Below are 23,571 nucleotides of genomic sequence, written 5' to 3'. Positions count from 1 at the left end.
AAAAACACCACACCTGGTTCCTGAAAGATCAAAAAATCTTGGACGTTTCAACTTTGAAATACTTGGGAGTAGACATAAGCAATAGCAAGGGGGATGTGTTCCATGAGAAATCACTGCAAAGTAAGATGAAGACTATGGGGATGCAGGCAAAAATCATCATGAGGAGTTACTGAAAGTTTACATTATTGCCAGTAATCGAATTCTACGGGAAAAAAGTAATGCCAGTTATGACGTATGGCTCAGAAGCGATGCTGGCTTTACCACTCACTCTTTGGCCTATCCTTGAAGGGCTCTTTTGGGGGCAAGTTCTTAGCCTGCCTAATGCAATGCCAGTTCAAGCAATAAGAGTTTGGTTGGTTTGAACTCATTAAAGGTGGTTGTGGTGTGGAAGTCCTTAACCTTCTTTGGAAAGTGTCGGAGTGCGGAAGGTAAAGGAGTTCTCGCAGTCCTAAAAAAGGCCTTTGACGAACTGAGCGAGCCTCTACTAAAACAATGGTGTGGGGCCTGTGTCACCCACTTGGAGAGCATTAACGCTACTGTTGAGGTTTTGTTGAATAATCACACCATGGTTAAAATAAACTGATGGACACAGACTGGATCATGTCACCGGAAGCGAAGGAGAATTGCAAAGTGTATGGAAGTCCTTTCCGGGAAGCAAGGGCAAGGGGTAGCCTATCAACTTACTTGGTCAAATTCCCTTGTGCTTACCTTCGACAACAGTTAACGCGCTTCCGGCTGAATCTACTCCCCATTAGGGTAGTTACAGAGGTCAGGAAGTCCCAGCAGGAGAGCAACCTCGAGCGTAGATTGTGCAGAGGAGAAAAGGAAACACTCTACCATCTTACTCTAATTTGTCACACTTTGACCATGAAAGACCATCGTACCCACCTACTGGGAAAATTCTTCTTGAAAAATACTACAATGGACGCAGACGAATGGTGGAGAATGATAAATACAGGGGCAAGATTATTACTGACATTGGCTTTACTCGCTTTCCTAAAAACTGCTCTAGAAAGTATCGAAGGAATAAACGTCTAAAAGACGGATGACACAAGAGAAAACTGGGCGGTGGCAATGGGGAGGCTTTTATGAGGACAATCAGTTATAACCCAACCTGACCACGCCGGGTGAGAAGGACACATTCTTTTTCTTCTTTCTTTCTTTTTCTGATGAATGAATAACTGTGTTGTAAATGTGTTTTGGTTGTGTTGTCAATAGTTCATTTTGTATACAGTCAACATGGCTGGTTATGTATTTGGCAAAGGTTTGATTTACGAAACTATATGCCTTAATAATACATTTTTTTTAAAGTTACGAAAATAATGATTTAAATGTATGCAACTGGTATTCGTTGTTCCATTGTATAAAATAGCCATTATCTCTTTATTGTGTATATGTAAATCAAACATCAATACATTCCGTGACCAATGTGTCCTTAATTCTAATAGTGTCAAACCTTTTAAAGAAAATATGATGCTCAGTTTCCAAATAATTCACACATCTTCTACAAAGTCTTACTTCGGGGGCATCCCCATATCACGTTGTTATTCTAGACTAAACTGGCAGTATATTAAACCTAAAATTTTAAAAGAAATGTCTCATATATGTGCTTGGTAACTCTACAAATTATCTCTGTGGAATAGTGGAATCTTTAGTTTCAAGGTCAGTTTGTAGATATAATGCTGCTAATCCATGTTTTACGGTCCTTTTACTAAAATCTAAGTAATTATCATCCAATTGCAAATCACCCACAAGGTATGTTCTCATGGACTATATTGTTGACAAAAAAATCTAATTCTCTCGATATGTCCATGCTTTCAATTGCACCATGTACAATACACCTGAGTGATTTCCTCTTATCGTAACACATTTGTTCAATATAATTTACAAAAGCAGCCTTAATTCTTACCGTTACACTCATTATCCCAGCCTCTAATCTAAGACATTCTATGCGTAGTGATATTCTAAAATAAAACAATTTCTTAAAGGTTAGACTCTCAATTTCCTCTATACTTCGTATTCTATACTTTGCATATCTTTATTAATAAAAAATCTATAATAACATACATAAATAAGGGGACATCCTTTGTCTCATTTAATTTTATTATTGATATACAAGATTTCTAAGAATATCTTTCCTTGAATTTTATAACTTATTAACTATAAGTAGGACCTTTGTTTTCACTTTATAATGTACCTTAAAGTTACTTTGATAATCTATTATAACACCTGAATATGTGTAAGACTTACTACAACAAACTTGATGTTCTTTAGTAACCATGTAAATTCTCACTTTTTTGACGAACGTTAAAAATTATAACCTTTATTTTATTTAAATCAATAGACCGATTTACAAGTTTTAAATATTAATTCTAGTGTATGATAGAAATGTTATCTTAGTAGTTCCAATAGATGGACATTGTAGCCATTATATTTTAAAACTACAGCTGTACATTAGGTCCCAAGTCCCCATACACGTTAGGTGCACATCAGCATTTAATATCCATGGGCTTCTTTTGGTTACTCCAGTACACATTATCCCAATTCCCCAGGACTTTCAGGATACCATTAGCGTCAATTCAGTAAATGTGGGATTGTTAAACAGTATAAACTGCGAGGTTAACTTCAGTACCTGTGGTCCAAGTCCATGATGCATCATGATCAGCTCAGCATCTTTCATATGACGGAGAAAGTAGGAAATAGGTACAACGCCGTATGCCTGGCAGGCCTCCAAATACTTTGTCTTTCCTGTGGGATCATATGTCTTTTCTGTTTCTGTATAAAAAAAGAGAAAGTTGGCAGTTATCCTTGCACCATATCTGCCACTGCACCCATTTCCACAACAAAATGATGCTCTGGTAAAATCAAACATTCTTTGCTGAATCACAGAAGATCCATGCGCTGATGCCGGCAATTTTGTCTCGAATACTGGGAACGTTTGTACCAATTGAGCAGTATAAAAATGACATAATAAACTAATGATAAGTGCACTGTATTGGGTCAATCAGGTTTGGTACACAACTCTTTAGCACCAGTGAAAAGGTGCCTGGCACTGGTGCAGTTAATGGGACCTAGTTCCCTTACTTTGAAAAACGTATCACCAAGAAGAAGGGTATAGCTCAATGGCAAAAGTAGAGGTCTATCAACATTCCATGAACATTCAATACCCCATAGTACTTGCAATAACATAGTTATTGAATTTAGAGATAGGGAAACATAAGTAGCCTCATTCTCCTCATAGTACAGAGTTATTCTCTGGGATTTGCAGCTCAATTATCCCAGCTGTGGTCAGACAAATCCCACAGGATTGGGCTCTGATTTTGTTCCCTGCGGAATAGTGAAGAAGATTCACCTGAACAGGATCTTTCCAGGGTAATACTGCATTTGTGAGGCCAATACCTATTTCCTACATGCTGTGTACAATGTCGGCAATGCTAAATGGAACCAGGGTCAAATAATTGGTGATTTCGTCCATCGCCCACTTTCTGTGATAACTGCACAATCAGACGCACTTGATCCTGCACCAGATATGGGGTGCAACCCAGAAAGTGACCAGTGATATAAACGGTTCCAATAACAATTCTCTGAAAAAAAGAGCCACAATTATATTGCTTGCTTTTTACATTTGAATTTGAATTTTGAATTATTTGTAATGCGCGCACAAAGAACTTAATCGAATCCTGGTGCAGATGGAACAGTGGACTGAAATTAATACAAATTCAGTCATGCACACATTAATGCCAGTAAGATTCACCTGAGAGAATGGACAGAACCCGCTCCTATTTGAAAAGGTGAGTATTTAGATCCACTCTAAAGGTCAAGAGGGAATTTGCCCTTCTCAGATTTAGGGGGAGACTGTTCCACAGTCTTGGCCCAGCAACTGAGAATCTGCAATCTCCTCTTGAGACACAGTTTATTCTGGGAATACTAAGCAGGAATTTGTCTTCCGACCTTAAAAGCCAAGCTGGGTGATGCATATTCAATGTGTTCATTAAGTAGCTTGGTGCCAAGCCATTAATACATTTGTACACCAAACACCCAATCTTGAATTTTATGCAGTCCTCTACCGCTAACCAATGAAGGGAGCGGCGTAGGACTGAAGTTGAAGTATTTTTGGATACACCGAGTACAAGTCTTACACCTGCATTTTGTGCTTTTTGTAGACGATAAAACTGTTTTTCCTAAACTCCAACAAGGAGTCCATTGCAAAAGTCTAGTTTGGAATTGACTAAAGCTCCCACAACCAAAGCATGATTAGTGTCAGGTACGTAGGGAAGTGCTTGACGTAACAGGCTAATTTTGTAGAAAACTGATTGTACCTTGGCTGAAACCCAGATCACTCTGTCAAACACATCCGAGATTGTTTACCTTAGTGGCATATTTAAGGCTGCCCCCCAAGAACATGGATGGGGGTGGGCTGCTTTTCTCCTCCAATAAATGTTTAGGTCCAAACAGGATAACTAACCTCTGTTTTATTGGGGTTGAGTTCCAGCCGATTTTCCACCATCCAAATTCATATTTCCTCCAAGCATTTGCCTACCTTAGCAAGCACGTCTTCCACATGATCCAGCCTGATGTACAACTGTGTGTCATCAGCATATGAGCGGAATCTAAGATGGTGTTTATCGAGAATATCCATTAGTGGGCGAAGGTAAATATTGAACAAGAGAGGGGAGAGTGCAGAGCCCTGTGGCACACCACAGCATTGAAGGAGGATTTCAGATATAAATCCTCCAACCTGTACACATTGTTTGCGTCCTGCCAGAAATGAGGAGAATCAATCCAAGGCACAAGCATCTACGTTCATTAAGTTCTTAATACGCTCTAACAAGATACTGTGGTCAACCGTATCAAAGGCAGCGGAAAGGTCGAGCATTACAAGCAGGGAAAGTTAACCACATCACCGGCCTGCAACATCTCGTTCCATACCGCCACCAATGCAGTTTCTGTCCCATATTTGGGGCAAACCCCAGATTGTAATGGGTGGAGAAGACCCTTGTCTTCAATATAGTTCTGTAACTGGTTTGTGACTACCTTTTCCAGAATTTTCCCCAGCCAAGGAAGGCCAGCAATAGGGCAGTAATTGTTATAATCCTAGGGATCAAGACGAGCCTTTTTTAACAATGGGGACACAAAAGACAGTTTCAAAGGTTCTGGGACCACCCCTGAGTGATGCATTTGCAAACGTAGTCACAAAAGGAGTTAGTTCAGATGATAATCGCTTAGCAACTAAGACAGGGAGTGGAAAAAAGGAGTCGTTTGTAGGTTTGAGTTGTGCCAAAAGGCTACAAATGTCCTCCTCTGATGCCTCCTTAAAACTAAGCTGGGCAGTCTCAATAATTACACTAACCGTTGCCCTAGTAGTTCCTTTAATTAAATTAGCAGTATTTTTTTTATTGTATGTGGTTTACATATGACACCTTTGCATTTAATAACATCCTCAGTAAAAGAAAATCATGTCAATACAGTTTACACATTGCTTAAATCAGGGTATATTGGAATAAAAAGGATATATCATAATACAAGTAAATCATTTCATATATTCATATACCAAAGTTCATATCCACAGCCTATATTGAGAGCTAGCAATTAGAATCTAGGCATACAAGTGTAGGGTCCTCAGGAGAAAGAAAAAGGTCAATAAAAAAAAGGAAAAGCAGTTGCAGAGCCGATGAAAACAAATAGATCACTTAGGTTAACAAATCCTTAATTACTCCATGGGTGCATAAAGATCCAGTGATTTAATAAATACTGCAACTGCAAGGCCTTCATCTGTGTTGCAGATTGACACACATCTTGACCAAATGAATTAATCTTCCCCCAGAGATCTTAGAGTGGCACATTTCCTCAGAAATAGGGTCCTAGTTCATTTCAGTTCAGCACATTCCAGGAGTAGATGGCAGGCAGTTTCTAAAACCCCTAGCTTATGACAGAATCTACAATGAATATTGTATACACAGATTAACTTCCTTTGCTTCAAAACCTCTTTTCTCTTTAATTGAGAATATTCCACCTAAGCTTTAGGAGGAGAGAACAATAATAATACCGATTTGGAAATTGAGTCGTAATAAAAGAGAGTGTTCCTCTTTTCCTATGCTCAAATTTGATATCACTGAGGATTAGCAGTATTCAAATGTGATATGCTATCTGGCTCTATTTGGAGCCTAATATTGTTCTGAATATTCTGCATTATTTCTCGAAAGAACATATATTCAGCCCATTAACATAATTTGCAGATGAGATCATCGCTGGGATATTCGTATTGGGGTTGACAAAATTCACAATTGTTTTAAATAACTCTTGCGGGCGATTAGCTGCAGCTGTAATTATTTCTGCCAGAAATTTGGATTTAGCTCTACAAATACCTTTATTTTTTAGTTAGGCAATGCTATTTTAGATAGTGAGGCATGTTCAGGTGATTTTAACAGATACCATCTATTCTCGTGATATTTATGTTCCAGTTTAAGCTCAGTAAATTGTGCAGTATACCAGACCTTGGAGGGACTTCTAGAGATGCTACTTCTCAAGGGGGCATATTTGTCAACATTGCCTGTTGATCGATGTTTAGGGAAATTACATCGTTGTAAGGGGAGGGTGCTCAGGGGCCACTATGGGTATTCCTCCCCTCCTACCCGAAATTATCATTATTTATTTTAAGAGTAAGTCAAGAAAAGTAGCCTGATAATGAAATTTACATAAAACAGAACAATGTGCACTATTGCACTGCAGCATGAGGGGCTGTAGTTGGGTGGAGGGTTAGACGGTGACGGAGGTATCAGGAATTTACATATTTTTATTGACTGATTTTTTACATTTATTTAGTCGAGAAACATTTCTCCAAAATATTGTTCTGAAAAGTAGTTCATTTGCAGGAACAATGTGCCTCATTAAGTGTTTGCACTGAAATTACTGCCAAACTCGTTTACCACTGCAGACACTTGGTCCCATAGATTACTGTGGGATCACAAATGATGGCAAGGCAGTGTTAATCGATAAGACTCCATAGGGATTTTGTCAGAGTTAGAGCAAAGTAAAGTGGAGGATTTACTTAGCTGTATGCTAGAGGCAAATCCTCCTCTTCACCGCCAATCTCAGAATTCAGTGGTGGAGTAAAGTTATCAATAATTTCGTTACTCCAAAATAAAGTGGTGGCACCGGAATTACCGCCAAAAATATTCTGCACCACCAAACTAATAACGAGGCCCAATGTGTATTATTTCACTGCCATGTTTCTCTACTGTAGAGCTCTAGATGTGACAATAGATGCGTGACTTATTGCTCTCTACTTTAGAAATCTCAGGTGAAAAGGGTAACATATATAAGAGAGAAAGTCTGGCGTCCTTTTCTCGAGAGGGCAGTCTGTTTAGGAGGATATTTCAAGGATTAAGTTTAAGGGTATGGAAAAGGGAACAATTATTTTTTTCCAGTAACTTTTTTCGAATAATATTTATTTTGAATGGTCTAGTATCAGCTAATTTATCACATAATGATGGTCCTGCTGACAGAATTGTCATGACAGTCCAGTATGTAAAATATGCAGTGGTGTCCATATGGTCTGGTAACTCATGGCATGTAGACACAACACAGCCAGAGCCAAACACCAGGGAGCGCCAAAGAGAATATGCGTCTTCATGGAAGAAATTTTGTAATCTTTTACCAAAATGTCTTTTCCACATAGACTAAGATCGGGGCCATCGAATGCTAGAACATCTTGAAGAATTATAACATGCTGCTTGGGTGAAATATGTCAACATTATCTCTAAATGTGCAGTTTTTTCTAATTACTTAAACACAATCCTGTACACGTATGTTGTGGATGCCTTCAGATATAGAGCAAAAAGACATACTTTTAAGCTTCTTTGCCTTTTAAGACAAACAGCTATTACAAGTACAAAATGTCTGGCTTTACTTTATGCTGCAAGTGCACACAGCAACATCTGCAACGAGAAAATGAGGACGACTGACAATTAGTGAAAGCATTTCCTGGAGGCATGGAAATGTCCCAGTTGCGAAAAAAGCTAGCCTGCTGGCAACAACGTTGCTACTTACTTATGAAGCTGTACGTGATGAAAAATCATGCAGAGAGCTGCACGGAGAATACGAGTTGCATCTTGTTAAATTATTCAAAATGGCCGCAAATTTCAAGCGGCGTCTAATTGTGACGTCATCGCGTGAGGACGGGTGTGACGTCATTTCTAAACATGGTTGTTTTTATCTTATCTTTATTAGTATGAGTAGCGCCAACGTAACTCATGTATAGGTAAGTTTACATGTATGTTATGGTTCTGTAAAGACCATAACAATGGTCAATCATACAATCGAGACTTTTGTAATGTCAAGTATTGTAAAATTGATCACATGAGCTATGCTCTAATTGGAAAAATTACACATGAGTCCCCTCAACAACTGGGAGTAGGTGTGCTGGTAAATATAATGTAAACAGTGCCAATGGGACCAGTGAATGTCGTCTGATGTAGTTATGATTCTGGTAAATGTATGTGAAGTTGGACCTGTGCTTAGCCCATATAATAGAAATCTAGAGATCAGTACAATGAGTGGTGATGTGTAAACTATACGGTAAGTTAGGGGGATCCCTGTCAAAACCTATTAATGACAGTGAGATTTCAGAAGCCTCTCAATTTACAATAAGGGTTGCCTCAAGCTCCTTTATGATCCCAGGACATATCTGATCTTAGATAATGATCAAGTGGCAGAGATTAAAGACATCATTCAGGAAACTGTGGACAAAGCATATCATATGGATTGGATTCTGGAAAAAAACTGCGAATTCCTCATCAAAAAATGTCCAATTACACTGGTATTTTATGCATTGCCAAAAATCCATAAAAACCTCTCCAATCCACCATTTAGAACGATCGTAGCCAGGACAGAAAGCATTTTTCATCTATTGGCGATGTATTTAGACACAGCACTTCAACCCTTGCAAGGCTCATCTGTACAAATCACTAGATGTCGTTTGTTTATGTAAGAGTTGTGTACAATTTGGATGTTTTATTGGGATGGTGTAAAACTCACTACACCTTGATGGTGTTATATGCTTTATATGATTTACATAAAAATATACAATATTTGGGATCAAAATAATTGTCAAAAGACATTCATTCTCGTCCTTGTTTTTTTGTCCAGAAACGCCCTGACCAATTCTCTGTTCACATATGATATGATACCTGGTACGGTCAGGGACTAGCCAAGTGCCCCTTTCCTTTCCATATATTGTCACGAAATTCAGACAGAATACAACATTTGCCGACGGATTAACGGCAATTAAAAGCAATGTGTCAAAACACCAGCCTTACAGCTAAGAGACATACCCCACCCGTTTTTACTCACTAGAAAATGAAAATGTGCCCAAAAAAACGAGAAACAATGAATATTTTGTTGCTTCAACCCACAAAGCTCCCTTTTTTTCAGGAAGAAGGCCAAAGAACAAAATGGCCAAAGAACAAGCGAAACATCTCATGGCACAGATATCTTAGGATATTAGCACTGTTAGTAGCCAAAGGCGGTAAACGCAAATGTGTTAACTAAAAATATAGCCAATATGGTAAAAATGTAACTGCTGCAACCAGCTTGTCTTTAGGCACATTTAAAAGTAACCAAAAATCCATTCGCTGTAAGTCCAGGGTGATGCAAAAAGTGTCCCCATTGCAATGCATTGGAAGATGCTGTGTGCAATATGAAAAAGTTACCCAAAAAGGTACATGCCAAAAGACAAAAGCAAAACATAGTTTCCGAGTATTGACAGTCTGAAGGACTAGTCAGTTTCCCCATAACGAATGAGCAAAAGGACAGCGAAGTGTAAAAAGTCAGGACAAGGTGTAAAATGAAAGCAAAATGTTTGCGGGTCATATATCATAGAGGAAATGTTGCCTAAAAGAGAAATCTTTCCTAACACCGATGCACCCTATTTCTCTTCCTACCCAGGGTGGTCAACTTTACAAAGTGGCACATCAAAAGCAGCTGTGGTGCACACGATTCAGTATGTCATCATATGCAACCCTCGTCCCACGCCAATCCACTTTTCTGGTAATATTACTGCACAGTGCATTTCAACACGTACATAGTGCAGCAAAATAACAACACTACAGGACTGCTAGGCATACAAGCTAGTTATATGTTGGATTTCCTTTACGGGCCTGTCTGGGGATTTTAAAGCCCCTGTTCAGCAAAACATACGCAGACCTAATTGGCATGATATGGATTGATATGATCAGATGCGACATCACAGTAAATAACATTACAAGCAGTGACATCAGTCTTCAGTACTGTAGGGCATCATTGGTGGAGACATTAAAAGACGTTTTCACGTGTAAGCCAAGAGAATAATGTGGTGTGCAATAAATGGTCGCTCTTATTAATATGCAACAACTCCTTACTTTTGTAAACCATGAGGGTTTTTTTCATAGCATAAGTTGTAAATTGAATCACTTCTGGGGACTTCCCATGTCGGCAGAACAGACACAGTGAGATTTAATGGTTTGCCCAGGATCTCACATTTCAGACACAGTGAGATTTAACAGATCTCACATTTCGTCTAAGTGGTGAAATCAGTATTCGGACCCACATTATGATTTAAGCAGTTGACTACATATCTTCCCAGTGATAGTTTGTATAAGTATGTTTTAAGGTTTGGTTTTCCAAAGATTAAATAATTATTTGTGTTCTAGCAATGCCTTGAAAAGTACACAAATCATATAAGAAACCAACCTGACATAATGCACATTGTTATAGAAACAGGTCAAGCAAAAACACATGTATTGCTGTATTTTCAACTTCCTAAATGCAAGACCTAAAATAATATCATTTTTTAACGTATTCACAGTGAAAGAAAGTACATGACACAGTCATGTGCTTGAACCATTATTTCACAGAGCATGCCGCATTGTACACCCCTTCACACAGTTTAAGGGACTCTGGTCCTTCCCCAGGACCCGTGTGTCTAGGTCATCAACCTCTAATCTGTTTATTGAAATGCTTTGTTGACTAAAAGCTGAACCTGCAGGTGCTGTGGGAAAGGTGCTGTGCTTCCTTGCGCTGTTAACTGAAATGTGTGAGATGGGAAGACTTTGAGTAGCTGATCCTGCTTCAGAGAAGCAAAGTCATACTTATTCCTGTCCCGAGTAGGCTGCGTGAGAGACACGGAACACGGCCATGAAATCGGGACAGTCCTGCAAAATGCGGGATGGTTGGCCACCCTATAGACACATTGGATCCTTATTCCCCGACCTTGGGCTTCACGTGGGCTTGTGTAGCTGCCAACTTGGTGTAAGGTGAACAAGGAAAACTCACACAAATGTGGATCTTTTTGGCCATTTCAATACAGCCTTCTCTAAGCGGCTGCATTTTAATTGTTTCCATGTTCATTTACATCTAATGTATCCTTTGCATTATGAGTAGAATGTATTCTGTGTGCAGTGGGGAAGCTGGGACTGGGTGTGGGTGGGCTATGACAGGCGCCTGCCCTCCTTGCATCACAATTATGCTCCTCTTTCACTCCTTCCCCTCCTGCTTCCTTTCTCCCAGGCAGTATTGTAATTGGCTCCCTCTTTATCCTTAATGACTCTTTCCTCTCTGTTATCCCACCGTTTCATTTTCTCTTCCTCCCCTTTTCTACTCTTTGTGCCCACTATGTCGTCCCTTGTGCTTGCCTCTTTTCCTTAATCCTCCCGCTTTTTTCTCTCTCCATTTCTGCCAAAAGTTATATTTCTGAAGATCCCGCTCTCTTCCTCATTCTTCTACTTACACATTCCCCTGCCTTCCTTCACTCTCAAATTTTCCCTCACTCTTTTACCCGTCACACGCCATTTGGAATTACATTTCTGCCACTCCACTCCCCATTCCTCACTCACTTGCCTCCGTAACTCTTAATTTCTCCCCGACTTGTAATACCTCCTTTGCTATTCATCCTCCTTACACTCCTGAATCCTGCTCTCCATTTCCTCTCCCTCTCTCCCTACATTTGCTCTCACTTTTGTGCCTCATTAAATATCGCTCCATTGTCCTGCCCTCCTTCATTCACCCTTTTCCCCTCACACGGTTCCCATCACTCTCCTGCCTTCCATCACTCTCACTCTCTCCCTTATGCTCCTGCTCTTCTTCACCCTCCAGTCCAATCACTGTCCATGTCTCCTCCCCCTTCTCGACATTTCTCTCTCACTCATCGGCCCTCGTTACAAGTGAGCCGGTGCGGAAATAAAGGTGGCGGTAAAATTTTACCACCACCTTTTCCGAACCAGCTCACTTTGAGTCTGCCGGTGGGGGCCACGGATCTCACGGCAGGCCTGACCTGCCGGGTATTCAGGCCCCTACCGGCAGGCTTTTCACTGAAGCACTGGTACTGTTAGTAATGGTGCTGGTGCTTCAGGTTTCCCATTCCCATGGAATCCTATGGGACTCCATGGGAATGGGAAATAACCGTATGTCAGGCGGCCGTAACGGTGTTAAGGGGTGCCGGTAACCCGCCACCTACCGGCGGGTTTTACCGGCAACCTCGTAATGAGGACCTTCATTTCCAATCACTGCCCTTCGCCAGGGCCCTTTGGAGATGGAGGCAATATGAAAGCCGAGGTTTGGAGTTAAGGGGTCTTTCAAGTGCTACAAGCACTACTCACAAAAAAAAAATCAAATTTAGGCAACACTTAGCATGTTTCAAAATTAAAAGGTGCACTCTAATATATCGGTGATGTTCAATGACATTTCAAGTGTGTGGGTAAGAACACTTGGGCTATGCACGAAATGGATCTGCATGTTGTAGGAATTATCCCGTGAGCGCCTGGGGACCAATTCCGTTGATGACAGTGCGCTATATAAATATCTTTAACATTTACATTAACATATCACCTCCTGTAATGTGCCTTCCAATTGACCGTGTTATTGCCCATTTCCTTAAAATCGATATAATTTCCAACATTGGCTTCAGGCTTGATCATTCAATATACCACCATTAACAGTAAAAGCTGGTGAGGAGGCACAGCAGTTTCCAGCTACAGTCAGACTCCTAAACACATAAAAATGTAAAAAAAAAAAAAGACAACTTAAAAAACATGTAGCACGTGTCCCTAAAGTTGGTCATTGTGCAACTCAGCCCACTCTAAGTTCAGCCTTCATGACCCGCCCACTTGGGGTCCTATCAACCTTGTGCACGGGCCCTTTGCATTAAATCTGCCATTACACCAATGTTTGCTTCTAACAAAAGGGGCCCTGCTGAACTATTTCAACCATTGCCGTTACCGATATTTAGATTCCGCTGCGCTTGCGCAGTCTGTCCTTTGCTTGAAGACGGCTTCTGCAGGGTTTCCACTTTAGGATCACACCGAAGCTGGTTCTCAGTTCTGGCGCGTGTCCTTTTTGCTTCATAAAGAAAGTCCTCAATTCCTTTCGTCCCGTCCTCGACGCCCATCAGGTATGGGGAGGCGCCCCACTCCAGGAAGTTGGGGTGAGCCACGTTTAGTTTTCTGTTCATTCCTGGGTACTTGTCGAGGAAGAACCGATATAACGCGTGTCAAATGTTGGTTGCTAGATCAGACAACTCGCGTCGCGCAGTCTCTCCTGCCCTTTCACGAGGCGGCCCTCGCGGCTTGCTGTAAATACCCCGCCACAGAGCTCACAGCGCGTGTTTTCGGGGGCACCACGTCACGTGGGCCTTCACACGTTTAGCTGCAGTGCTCACCCGGGTTTGGCCTGAGAATGACAGCTTGAATGCCCAAATATCGTGAGCTACTGTAGGCAGCCTAGCACGCGCCACTTGCGTCAGAGTGTTCATATCTCTGTTACGGTATTAATTCTTGAATTAATAATGTGAAATGATACATCGGGTCAAACAAAACGCCACCTGTCCTGTTCCAGGTGCGGAATAAAGCCGAGCCTGCTGGGCCAGCGGGTAATGATACTGAGATAGGCAGAGCATGGAGTTCAGGCACTATAACGCAGTCGCTGCGTTGTCACAACAGTCTCAATGGAAGTATCACGGTTCATTGTACCTTTCAGCTCCCGTTGCACACAGGCTCATTATACAGGGCACTACAACATATCATATCGTACAACAGCTCCAATTGTGCACATCGGCGCTTGTGCACAGCAGTCTCCGTGCAAGCAGCACTCAATGTGCGTGTTACTCATTTATTGATGCCTTGAAAGGCGCCTATAAAGGTTTTGTATACTGCAGCATCCATTTGTCCAAATCACCCCTTATTGGGCTTCTGCACCATAGGCTTTCCCCCGCTCCAAACAGCTGCTCTAATTGCACACATCACCTTTCAAGGGGCAGATAGAAGCAGCAGCCTTAGTAAGTTTATTTATTAAGCACACACTAATTACCAGTAAGAAACCAGTTTCAAAGCGTCATGCAAACAATATTATAGTACTGATTATGAAGTGTGATATTTTTGCATTTTGTGGAGTGTTGTATTGTGAGTATTGTAATTTAACAATTGTCTTATGTTGATCTCTTGGTTTGTGTATGGTAGCCTTAGTGCAACCAGTTTAAAAAAAAATATCCGACGGGTGAAATAGACTGTAATGCCCCATTATGTGCCATGGAGACTTAAAAGAGAAAAGCAGAAATAAACCCAAATAAAGTAAGTCTCTGCTGGAGACCTGCAGCCCCAGCAAACACATCCTGCACCTTCTAAGTGGGACTTTTTTGTTATGGGCCTGCAGTGTTAAGGAAGGCCTGAGCAGGACAGCGAGTGCTCGGCTGGAGTGTTGATCACATGCTGAGGAACAGTCACAGCCCATTCTTGCTCCTGCTACTCGGTCAATGTTGCTGCTTCCTTCTCCACTCCCCGAATTATTAGTACTGTGGAGTGCACCCCATTTTATGAGGTTTTATGACCTTCTGAGTCAAAGGCCCTCATTACGACCCAGGCGGTAAGTTACCGCCTGGGTCGTACCCTTACCACCATGGCGTAAACTACATTTACGCCATGGTGGTTGGCGGATTTACGGCCCCATTCCAAGGTGAGTGGGGCGGTAAATCCCCATTTTCCATTTTACCCTTCCCCATTCCCATTTTCACCCCATAGGGCATAATGGGAATGGGGAAAGGCGATAATTACGGCACCGTAAATTACGGTGCCGTAATTATCGCCAAGGTCCCTTTGCGGCATGGATTTTAACGGCTGCAAAAAAGCAGCCATTAAAAGCCATCCCGCAAAGGGAACCTTGTAATCAGGCGTTAAGGGTCGGCGCCGTTTACGGCGCCGTAAACCCCTTAACGCCTGAGTCAGAATGAGGGCCAAAGTCAGATTTGCATCTCTTACATACTTACAACTGCCCCCCATGAATGTATATGATTACACATTATATACAGCGAGAGGCACATGGATCAAAGTTCCTGACATTAAGTTAAGGGTGCTATAGGGTGTGGACATCTTAAGACAGGTTATTGGGCCTCATTACGACCCAGGCGGTAAGTTACCGCCTGGGTCGTACCTTTACCACCATGGCGTAAACTACGTTTACGCCATGGTGGTTGGCGGACTTACCGCCCCATTCTGAGGTTGGCTGGGCGGTAAGTCCCCAATCCCCATTTACCCTTCCCCATTCCCATTTTTGCCCCATAGGGCATAATGGGAGTGGGGAAGGCGTTAATTACGCCACCGTAAATTACGGTGGCGTAATTAACATCAAGGTCCCTTAGCGCCATGGATTTTAACACCTGCTAAAAGCAGGTGTTAAAACCTCCATGGCGCTAAGGGACCTCGGAATCAGGCGGTAAGGGTCGGCGCTGTTTACGCCGCCGTAAACCCCTTACCGCCTGAGTCGTAATGAGGCCCATTGTCTTTTGATCTGATTACATCATTGACTGCATCTAAACTACTTAGCTGCTTTTTCCAACTTGGTTATTTTGATGTATATTTGAACCTATGGTGCCTGTATATATTTGTGTCATAGTGTTGTTCAATAATTGTACCTGTTAGAATAATTTTTCAGTGTGTTCAGAAAGCCTAAAATAAATAAATATTTTTATACATGACTGTCTAAATTGAATTATTTTCTGCCGAATTGTGTGGACATATTGAGTGCACCTGACCCCGTGCGCTTTCCTGGGAGTCGGCCTCCATTGCTGCCTTGATTGGGTTTTGGCTAACCTCTCAGAGTTCCCTGTTTACTATGCAATATGAGATGCAATATGATAGCTTGTCAATGACGCTTGGAAGACCTATTACGGCAATATGGCTAGTGGACCTAGAGGACTCCCTCTCACGGATCACGGTGCCAACAACAAAGCTCCATCCGAGCCTCGAGGTACATATAAACGCGCCAGTTAGGTGGGCATCGGCCACAGGCATGGCTACCAACACTCATGCACCAGATTGCAGTGGCGACCTAAGCCAAATTTGGTCTAGCTGGGCATGTAACGTCTCGCCTACTTACACCAGACTCATCCTCAACACCTCTGCCATTAAAATACAGTGACGCGTATGACAGAATTCAGTCCAGCTGGACACATAATGAGTTTCCTGCACTCACTCTCCTGACCTCCCTCACCACCCGTCCACATGCCTGATCTATGGGGTTGCTTACAGGAGCCCAGACAGCCCACCTAATTCCTTATCTTGACCAAAATGCACACACACATTCTAAACCTCTATGAGAATTTCCAATACTCTGGACTGCACCACAGGCACGTCGAGACTATAGAAATGGTAAAAGCTGCTTTATAAATGACGACTACAATTACTATTACAATGCACATATGAAAACAAAAAGTCACACTTAGAAGTTTTCATTCAGGCAATGGCATAGACAGGGTGTGGAAGGAAGGGCAAGGCCCCTTCCGCATTGCATTACGGGCCAAAGGCATGTTTAGAACAGCAGATGTTATGCATAACAGCTTCTTTTTATGCACCACCTCTGCTGTTCTAAAAAAGCGTAACATGGTTTTTTCATATCAAAGAAAATATGCACACTCATCAGCTGTTAGGAATAGCTGTAAACACAGCAGAGCTATGGACAGAACAGCAGTTTGGACCGTAAGGCAACACGGATGGGCCTTGCCCTTAATTCCACACCCTATCTATGCCACTGCCTGAAAGAAAACCTCTAAGTGCAACTTTTTGTTTGCATATGTACATAGCACCCTTAACTTAATTTCAGGAATGCTGATCCATGTGCCTCTCCCTGTATATAATGTACTATAATATAATTCATGGGGTGGGGGCAGCTGTAAGTATGTAAGAGCTGCAAATCTGATCTTGGAATCAGAAGGCCATAGAATCTCATAAAATGGGGTGCACTCCGTGTAAAGACTCGAGGGGGGTCTGTACTTCTGCTCTCTATATGGTAGAGGAGAGGCACAAAGGACCCCCGCCAAGATTCTCTATTGTTGGTAGCAATAGACAAGCAATCAGGGCCTAGCTTCTCAGGAGGTGATGCAGTCTGATTCTTAAGTACAGTGTAGTCCCCAAGCCTCCACAAAGGAATGTCCACACACTGAATTAGTTAAAACACAGTCTTTATATAAAGTTCAAGGTTATATACAATCACAATAACTCACTTTCTGCTTAGTTAATCTATAAAGCAAATATATACAGTTCTAAGTGGTATCACAATTATTATCAGATCTCATTAAAGTGCATTAACTATACTCTGATTAAATGTCACACTTAATAGAGGTAACCAACAATAGACATAGGAGGAAAGCAGTTGGTTAGAACAATTGGCAGAATACTGGCCCCTACCGCTAGACACAGTTCTGTGTGGAGATCCACCCACCTGGGCAACTTGTAAAGTAAATATATATCACAAGCCCAGTCCATATATTGTTCTATAAGTCTTATTTCCTTCTATAATGTTTCTACCACCCCCAATGTACCTGGAATAGCAGAGTTCGACGACGAGTCATCGACGGATCCTTCTTGAGCGGCTCCCTTTAAAGCAGGAGCCACGGATCGTCGAGATCCCTCGAAGAAAGTGAACTCGGCGTTGAGGCGGCAGCTTCGGTTCCAGCAGTGCTTGTCGACGACAGAGTGTAGGCGTCCTGCAAGGAAAAGGCGTGCTGGGCACCTCGATGTCGATAGTTCAGGACTGCAAAGAGTTTGTGAAGAACTGTGGCCCAGCAAGGGCGTCGAGTTGTTCGGCATCTCTACGGTCGTTGGGTGGCGGGAAACCCACCGGCGGATGCTCCTCGGTGCGTCGACGGCCTGGCCTTCTCCGGCGGGAGAAGGCGGGCGGCGGTTCGGACGAGTGCGTCTGAGAATCAAAAGTCTTAGGCAAAGGAACGTTCGGCTCTGGTCGTGGGTGGCACGGCATCAAGCGGTCCCCTCTTCCGGCTGGGGAACACGGCTTCGACGGGACTCCAGCGGTTACAGCAAACTTGTGAACCCTGGTCGACGACGTTGGACGGAATATCCGGTGCTGGTCTTCGTTCTCCTCGGCGGTCCCAGTCTCCAGTCGGCAGCCTTTCGAGGGTCTGACTTCCAGGGCGCTTTGGCGAAGGTTAGCAGTGCTCGATGGTCCCTCGGAGCACGGGAAGAGGGCGCCTAGCCAGGTCCTCTCTTCGATCAGTCTTGACGGCTTTCGAATTTCGGCAAAGGGAGACAGCAGTCAACCTTCTTCTTCAGGCTCGGCTTCGAGAGAAAGCATCAGTTTCAACTTCAGCTTCTGAACGATTTCTAGCAGTGAGAGACCCCCAGATATACTAGTTGATCTCTCATTCATTCTGCTGGGTCACACTCAGGCAACCAATCACTCAGAAGGGCATTCAGCAGCCAGTCAGCCAATCAGGCATACAGTGCATTCAGGCCATTCTCCTCCCTCTCAGACACTCACAACAAGGAATGTGTATTGGGACAAGTACCCAGCCATTCAACACTACACACTGCATTCATACCAGTTTCGGGCAGGGCTGTCTCAGTCATTGTGTCAAACACCAGAAACCAGACATCCACAAAAAGAAGTGCATATTGGTCACACACTCCATTCACCCAGGTCCCACCCACAGGGTGTACCCACAACATACAGTCACTGGGAAGGTTCCAGCCAGTCTGGCCTGGACTTCACAATAACACCATATATGGAACTTCCACCCAACAGCCAGTCAGGGGGAAGGGACAGAGTCAGGGCTTCCCAGGACTTTGGAAAAACAAGGTAACAGGCAATAGAAAGCAAGAGGCCACAGGGGCCATCTTGTTTCCTATCAGGAATCAACTGATTCCAATTGCAGGGCCTGGGTATCCCAAAATGGAGGATACTCACAGCACCTGTCAAATTCAGCATGGAGCTACCACCAGCCAATATCCTGCTCTATGGGCCACACACAGGTACCCAAAAACATACACAAGGGGCACAGGGTTGCACCTCCACCCATGGGTGCCATAAGGGTATCCCAACGGTCTGTACACCAAACCAAAAACAGGAAGAGCTGCACTGCCAGGAGTCCCACATGGACTCCTGGGCAGAAAACAATAGAGAACACAAATGAAAAAGGACTACAAGACAAGGACAGGGAGGCCCTGTCCCTCCAATGCATTTCCAGCATTATAGTCGCCCCCCCCTCAGACTGAAGTTAGGGTGCCTAATTTCCCACGAGATAGGCACCCTCATCCAGACGGTCAACATACCTTCTGGAAAGGCCATTTGCATTCTCATGACTCTTCCCTGGTCTATGCTCTATGGTGAAGTCTAGCCCTTGCAGGCTAATCGACCACCTGAGCATTTTCAGGTTCACACCCTTCATCTGCATAAGCCACTTCAGGGGCTTATGATCTGTTTGGACCTTGAAGGTAGACACCGTAAGGTAGGGACTTAAACGCCTAAGGCTCCAAACTATACTGAAACACTCCTTTTCAACAGTAGCCCACCTAAGTTCTCTACCCTTGAGTTGTCTACTGATGAATATGATTGGGTGTTTCGAATGCTGCCTTTTGCTTGGCATGGTCCGTCAGAGCTATTTGCCAATAGCCTGAGGTAAGGTCAAAGGTGCGCACAAATTTGGCATCACCTATGGTGTCCACAAGCTCATTAGCCCTGGGCAATGGGTGCGCGTCAGTTTTGGTGACGGCATTGACTCCTCGATAGTCCACACAGAGCCTCCAATCCTTGGTACCTGCTTGGGAACTTGCCCTGGGGACAAGGACCATGGAACTGGACCAGGGACTGGTTGAGGGTTCAATAACACCCAGATCCAACATCTTGGCGAACTCAACCTGGATGTGGTTCTTCACGGTATCTGACATATGGTAGCACCTGCTTTTGACAGGCACACTGTCACCAGTTTCAATTTCATGCCTACACCATGGTGTAAGGCCTGGTGTCAGTGAAAACAGAGAGGCTTACTGCCGGAGCAAAGCCCTGCAGGCCCTCTGCTGATCTGTCGTCAGATCTGGAGAGAGATGCACTCCCTCCACTGAGACATCCTGAGGGTTGCTATGCAGCAAATCAGGAAGGGGCTCATTCTCACCCTCTTCTTGCTCTGAAGCTAGCAAGAGACATGAGACTTCTGCTCGCCTGTGGAAAGGCTTGAGCCTGGTAACATGAAATACCTCAGGGGCTACCCCATGGACTCCCATGTCAACCATATAATTGACTTCGCCCATCTTGGAGATGATCCTGAAGGGTCCAGTCCACTTGTTTGCCAAAGCTCTAGGCTTGGTAGGCTCCATCACAAGGATTTCCTGTCCGGGAGTCCAATCCACTTGCGAGGCTTTAAGGTCATGCCAGTACTTGTTCAATTCCTGGCTGGCCTTGAGATTTGCGGTCGCCTGACCCATTATCTGTGTCATCCTCCGTCTGAGGCCTAACACATAGTCCCCCACTTGCTTGGCGGGACCTAGAGGGGTGGCCTCCTAACCTTCTCTCATCAAGGCAAGGGGCCCTCTCACGGGATGTCCAAAGAGTAACTCAAAGAGTCTGAAACCAACACCCTCTTGAGGTACCTCTCTGTAAGCGAACAGCAGCCATGGCAGGAGGAGATCCCATTTCCTCCTTAGGGGCTCTTCTAAAGCGCCTAGCATGTCCTTGAGAGTTTTATTAAATCTCTCAACCAGACCATTGGTCTGGGTATGGTAAGAGGTGGAGAACTTGTAGGTTACCCCGCACTCTTTCCACATGGTTTTCATGTAACTAGACATGAAGTTGGATCCTCTGTCAGAGACAACCTCCTTAGGGAATCCAACACGGGCGAAAATGCCAAGGAGACCCCTAGCAACCAAGCTGGCAGTAAGAGTCGGAAGGAGTACAGCCTCAGGGTACCTGGTGGCATGATCAACCAAGACCAGGATGAACCGATGTCCACCTGAAGTGGGAGGGTCAAGGGGACCGACAATGTCGATGCCTACCCTCTCAAACGGTGTGCCAATCACTGGCAATGGCTGAAGTGGGGCAGTAACACTGCCTCCAGCCTTGCCAGACAACTGACAAGTTGGGCAGGTCCTGCAGTGGGACTTTGCTTCTGTTCCCATCCGGGGCAAGTAGAAATGGGCAGAGAGCCTCTGCTTACTCTTCTTGGTACCAAGATGACCAGCTAAGGGCACCTCATGCACCAACTGCAGCAGGAAGGGCTTGTAAACCTGGGGTACCACCAACCTCTTGAGGGCACCAGGTTCAGGCTTAATGGGCTCACTAACAAGGAGCTCACCCTCCCAATAGATCCGGAATGTCCTAGGCACTTCTCCTTGTGCCTGGTACAGGGCCTGTTTCCTCAGAGCCTCGAAAGGGTGGCACTCTCTCTGTCCCTTACAGAAGTCCGCCCGGGAGGGTCCCCCTTCAGCCAACAGGCATTGAAGGTTGGGGTGGTCCTCCGGGTTGAGAACCTCTCACGCAGGAGGGTCTTCTGTCTCTTCTCCCTCAGGAGTTGAGTTTGGGTTTTCCACGGGACCCAGCCCGTCCAGAGCATGGATCCCAATGGGTGCTGTAGGAACAGCAAGAAGAGAAGGAGCCCCCTTCACAGAGGTGGCCTTCTTGTTCTTCTTGCCTTAGGCCTCGCCTTTGGCTCGGGTTCCTGACTCACAGCCAGACCCTGTGTCACCTGTGACCTAGTGACTGCAGCAGCAATCAGGGCTAGACCATGCGAGATCAACCACAACTTTACTAGACCATTACCTAACAAAATGTTAGCAGGGACATTGGACGAGGACAGGAAGCTTTGCTGTCTTGTCTCCAATCACGAGTGTGACTAAGGCTACAAGCGATAATTTGGGAGGCCCACCAGCTAACCTGCTAGTTCTGAGAGGAGCACGTACATAGTCCTCTGGCTTGAGCTGGGTCCTGTCCACCACTGTCATGCTTGCCCCAGTGTCTCTCAAACCAGTAGAATGCTGGCCATTCAAGAGGACACTTCTCAAAAAACTATGGGTGTTCTGTGGGATAGTCAACAGTACTTCTGTGTACTGGTCCCAGTCCCCAAGGGACACTAAGGAACTCTCTACAGGAGTACTGAAGGTGATCCCTGTAGAGGAGGGGAGGGCAGTGGCCTCCACCTCAGACATGGGCTAAGGGTAGCTCAGGCTGACAGCCTGTACTCCAAGTGCCGTACCTTTACACTTGGAGTCACCCTTCTTGTGATGCAGAGCCCCACATTCCCAACAAGTGCCAGGAATGCGGGGTACGATACTGGAACCACTGGGAGCCTGCTTTGCAGCAGGGGGACCACTATTCTTAGTCCCACCCACAGATTACTTATCCCCACTAGATTGTTGGGTTTTAGGAGAGGAAGGTTTTGGTTTACCCGACTGTGATCGCTTTTGGGACTTCTCAGTTTTCTGAGAGGTCCCCTTTTCTTTGTCCTTGTCCTTCGCACTGGAGTCCTTAGGGGACACCCGGTGGGAGGCCCACTTATCAGCTAGCCTGGCCAGCTTAAAGGGATCCAAAATGTTCTGGTCAGCAACATACTGACGCAGCTCTGGTGAACAGGCTTCAGAAAAATGCTCAAAAAACAAAAGGTGAGACAATTCAACAAACGTTTTCACTTTGTAACCATCAATCCAACCCATCATGTTCATGTGCGCAGCACTCACCCAGTCAACCCAAGAGACATTCTCTCTTTTCTTAAAATCCCTGAACCTTTTAAGGTATTGAGTCGGCCCCTGAACCTTTAACGGTATTGGGTCGGTGTCTTGCCAAACTTGGCAATCAAAGCAGACTTCATGCACTCAGACTGACCCCTTTCTTCCACACTCAGTTTCAGAATACAGTCATATCCAGGCTGAGGCACTCTGCTTAACAAACACTTAGCCCAATCTCTCTTTTCAATATCATGAATTGCACAAGCCATTTCAAACGCTTCAATCCACTGGAGGATATCAGAACCCTCCACAAACACACCAACTAAATCTTTCATAAACTTGATGGCTGGGGACCTGATACTCTCAACGGGTTTAGCTGAAGTCTACACTCTAGCTTTCTCTAGCTAGATTCTCTGACATTCAGTGTCCTTATTCTTGAGTTCAAGGTCCTTATCTTTGAGTTCAAGATCCGTATTCTTGGGCTCCACTTGTTGTTCCAACTCCTCTTTCTTAAGCTCAGCTTCTATTTCCAACTTGCGGTATTCAGAGGCCAATTTCATCCTTAATAACTCAAGTTCCACGGAAATTGCTGGGGGTCGGAACT

General features: G+C 44.0%; 1 protein-coding gene across 2 annotated transcripts in view; it reads right to left on the bottom strand.

The window, feature by feature from the left end:
- The window catches only part of LRRC74B (leucine rich repeat containing 74B), a 494,937-nt gene that overhangs the window by 338,866 nt on the left and 132,500 nt on the right, over nt 1–23,571 (bottom strand). For both annotated transcript variants that reach the window (XM_069619119.1, XM_069619118.1), the window contains exon 3: nt 2,633–2,775. In XM_069619119.1, coding sequence (XP_069475220.1) covers nt 2,633–2,775 — 143 coding nt within the window. The remainder of the gene's footprint in view (nt 1–2,632; nt 2,776–23,571) is intronic.

Source organism: Ambystoma mexicanum, chromosome 10 (genome assembly GCF_040938575.1).
Source record: "Ambystoma mexicanum isolate Mex_15411 chromosome 10, UKY_AmexF1_1, whole genome shotgun sequence".
NCBI classification, from domain to species: domain Eukaryota; kingdom Metazoa; phylum Chordata; class Amphibia; order Caudata; family Ambystomatidae; genus Ambystoma; species Ambystoma mexicanum.
The sequence above is the reverse complement of the archived record's forward strand: the minus strand, read 5'-3'. Positions and strand labels throughout refer to the sequence as shown.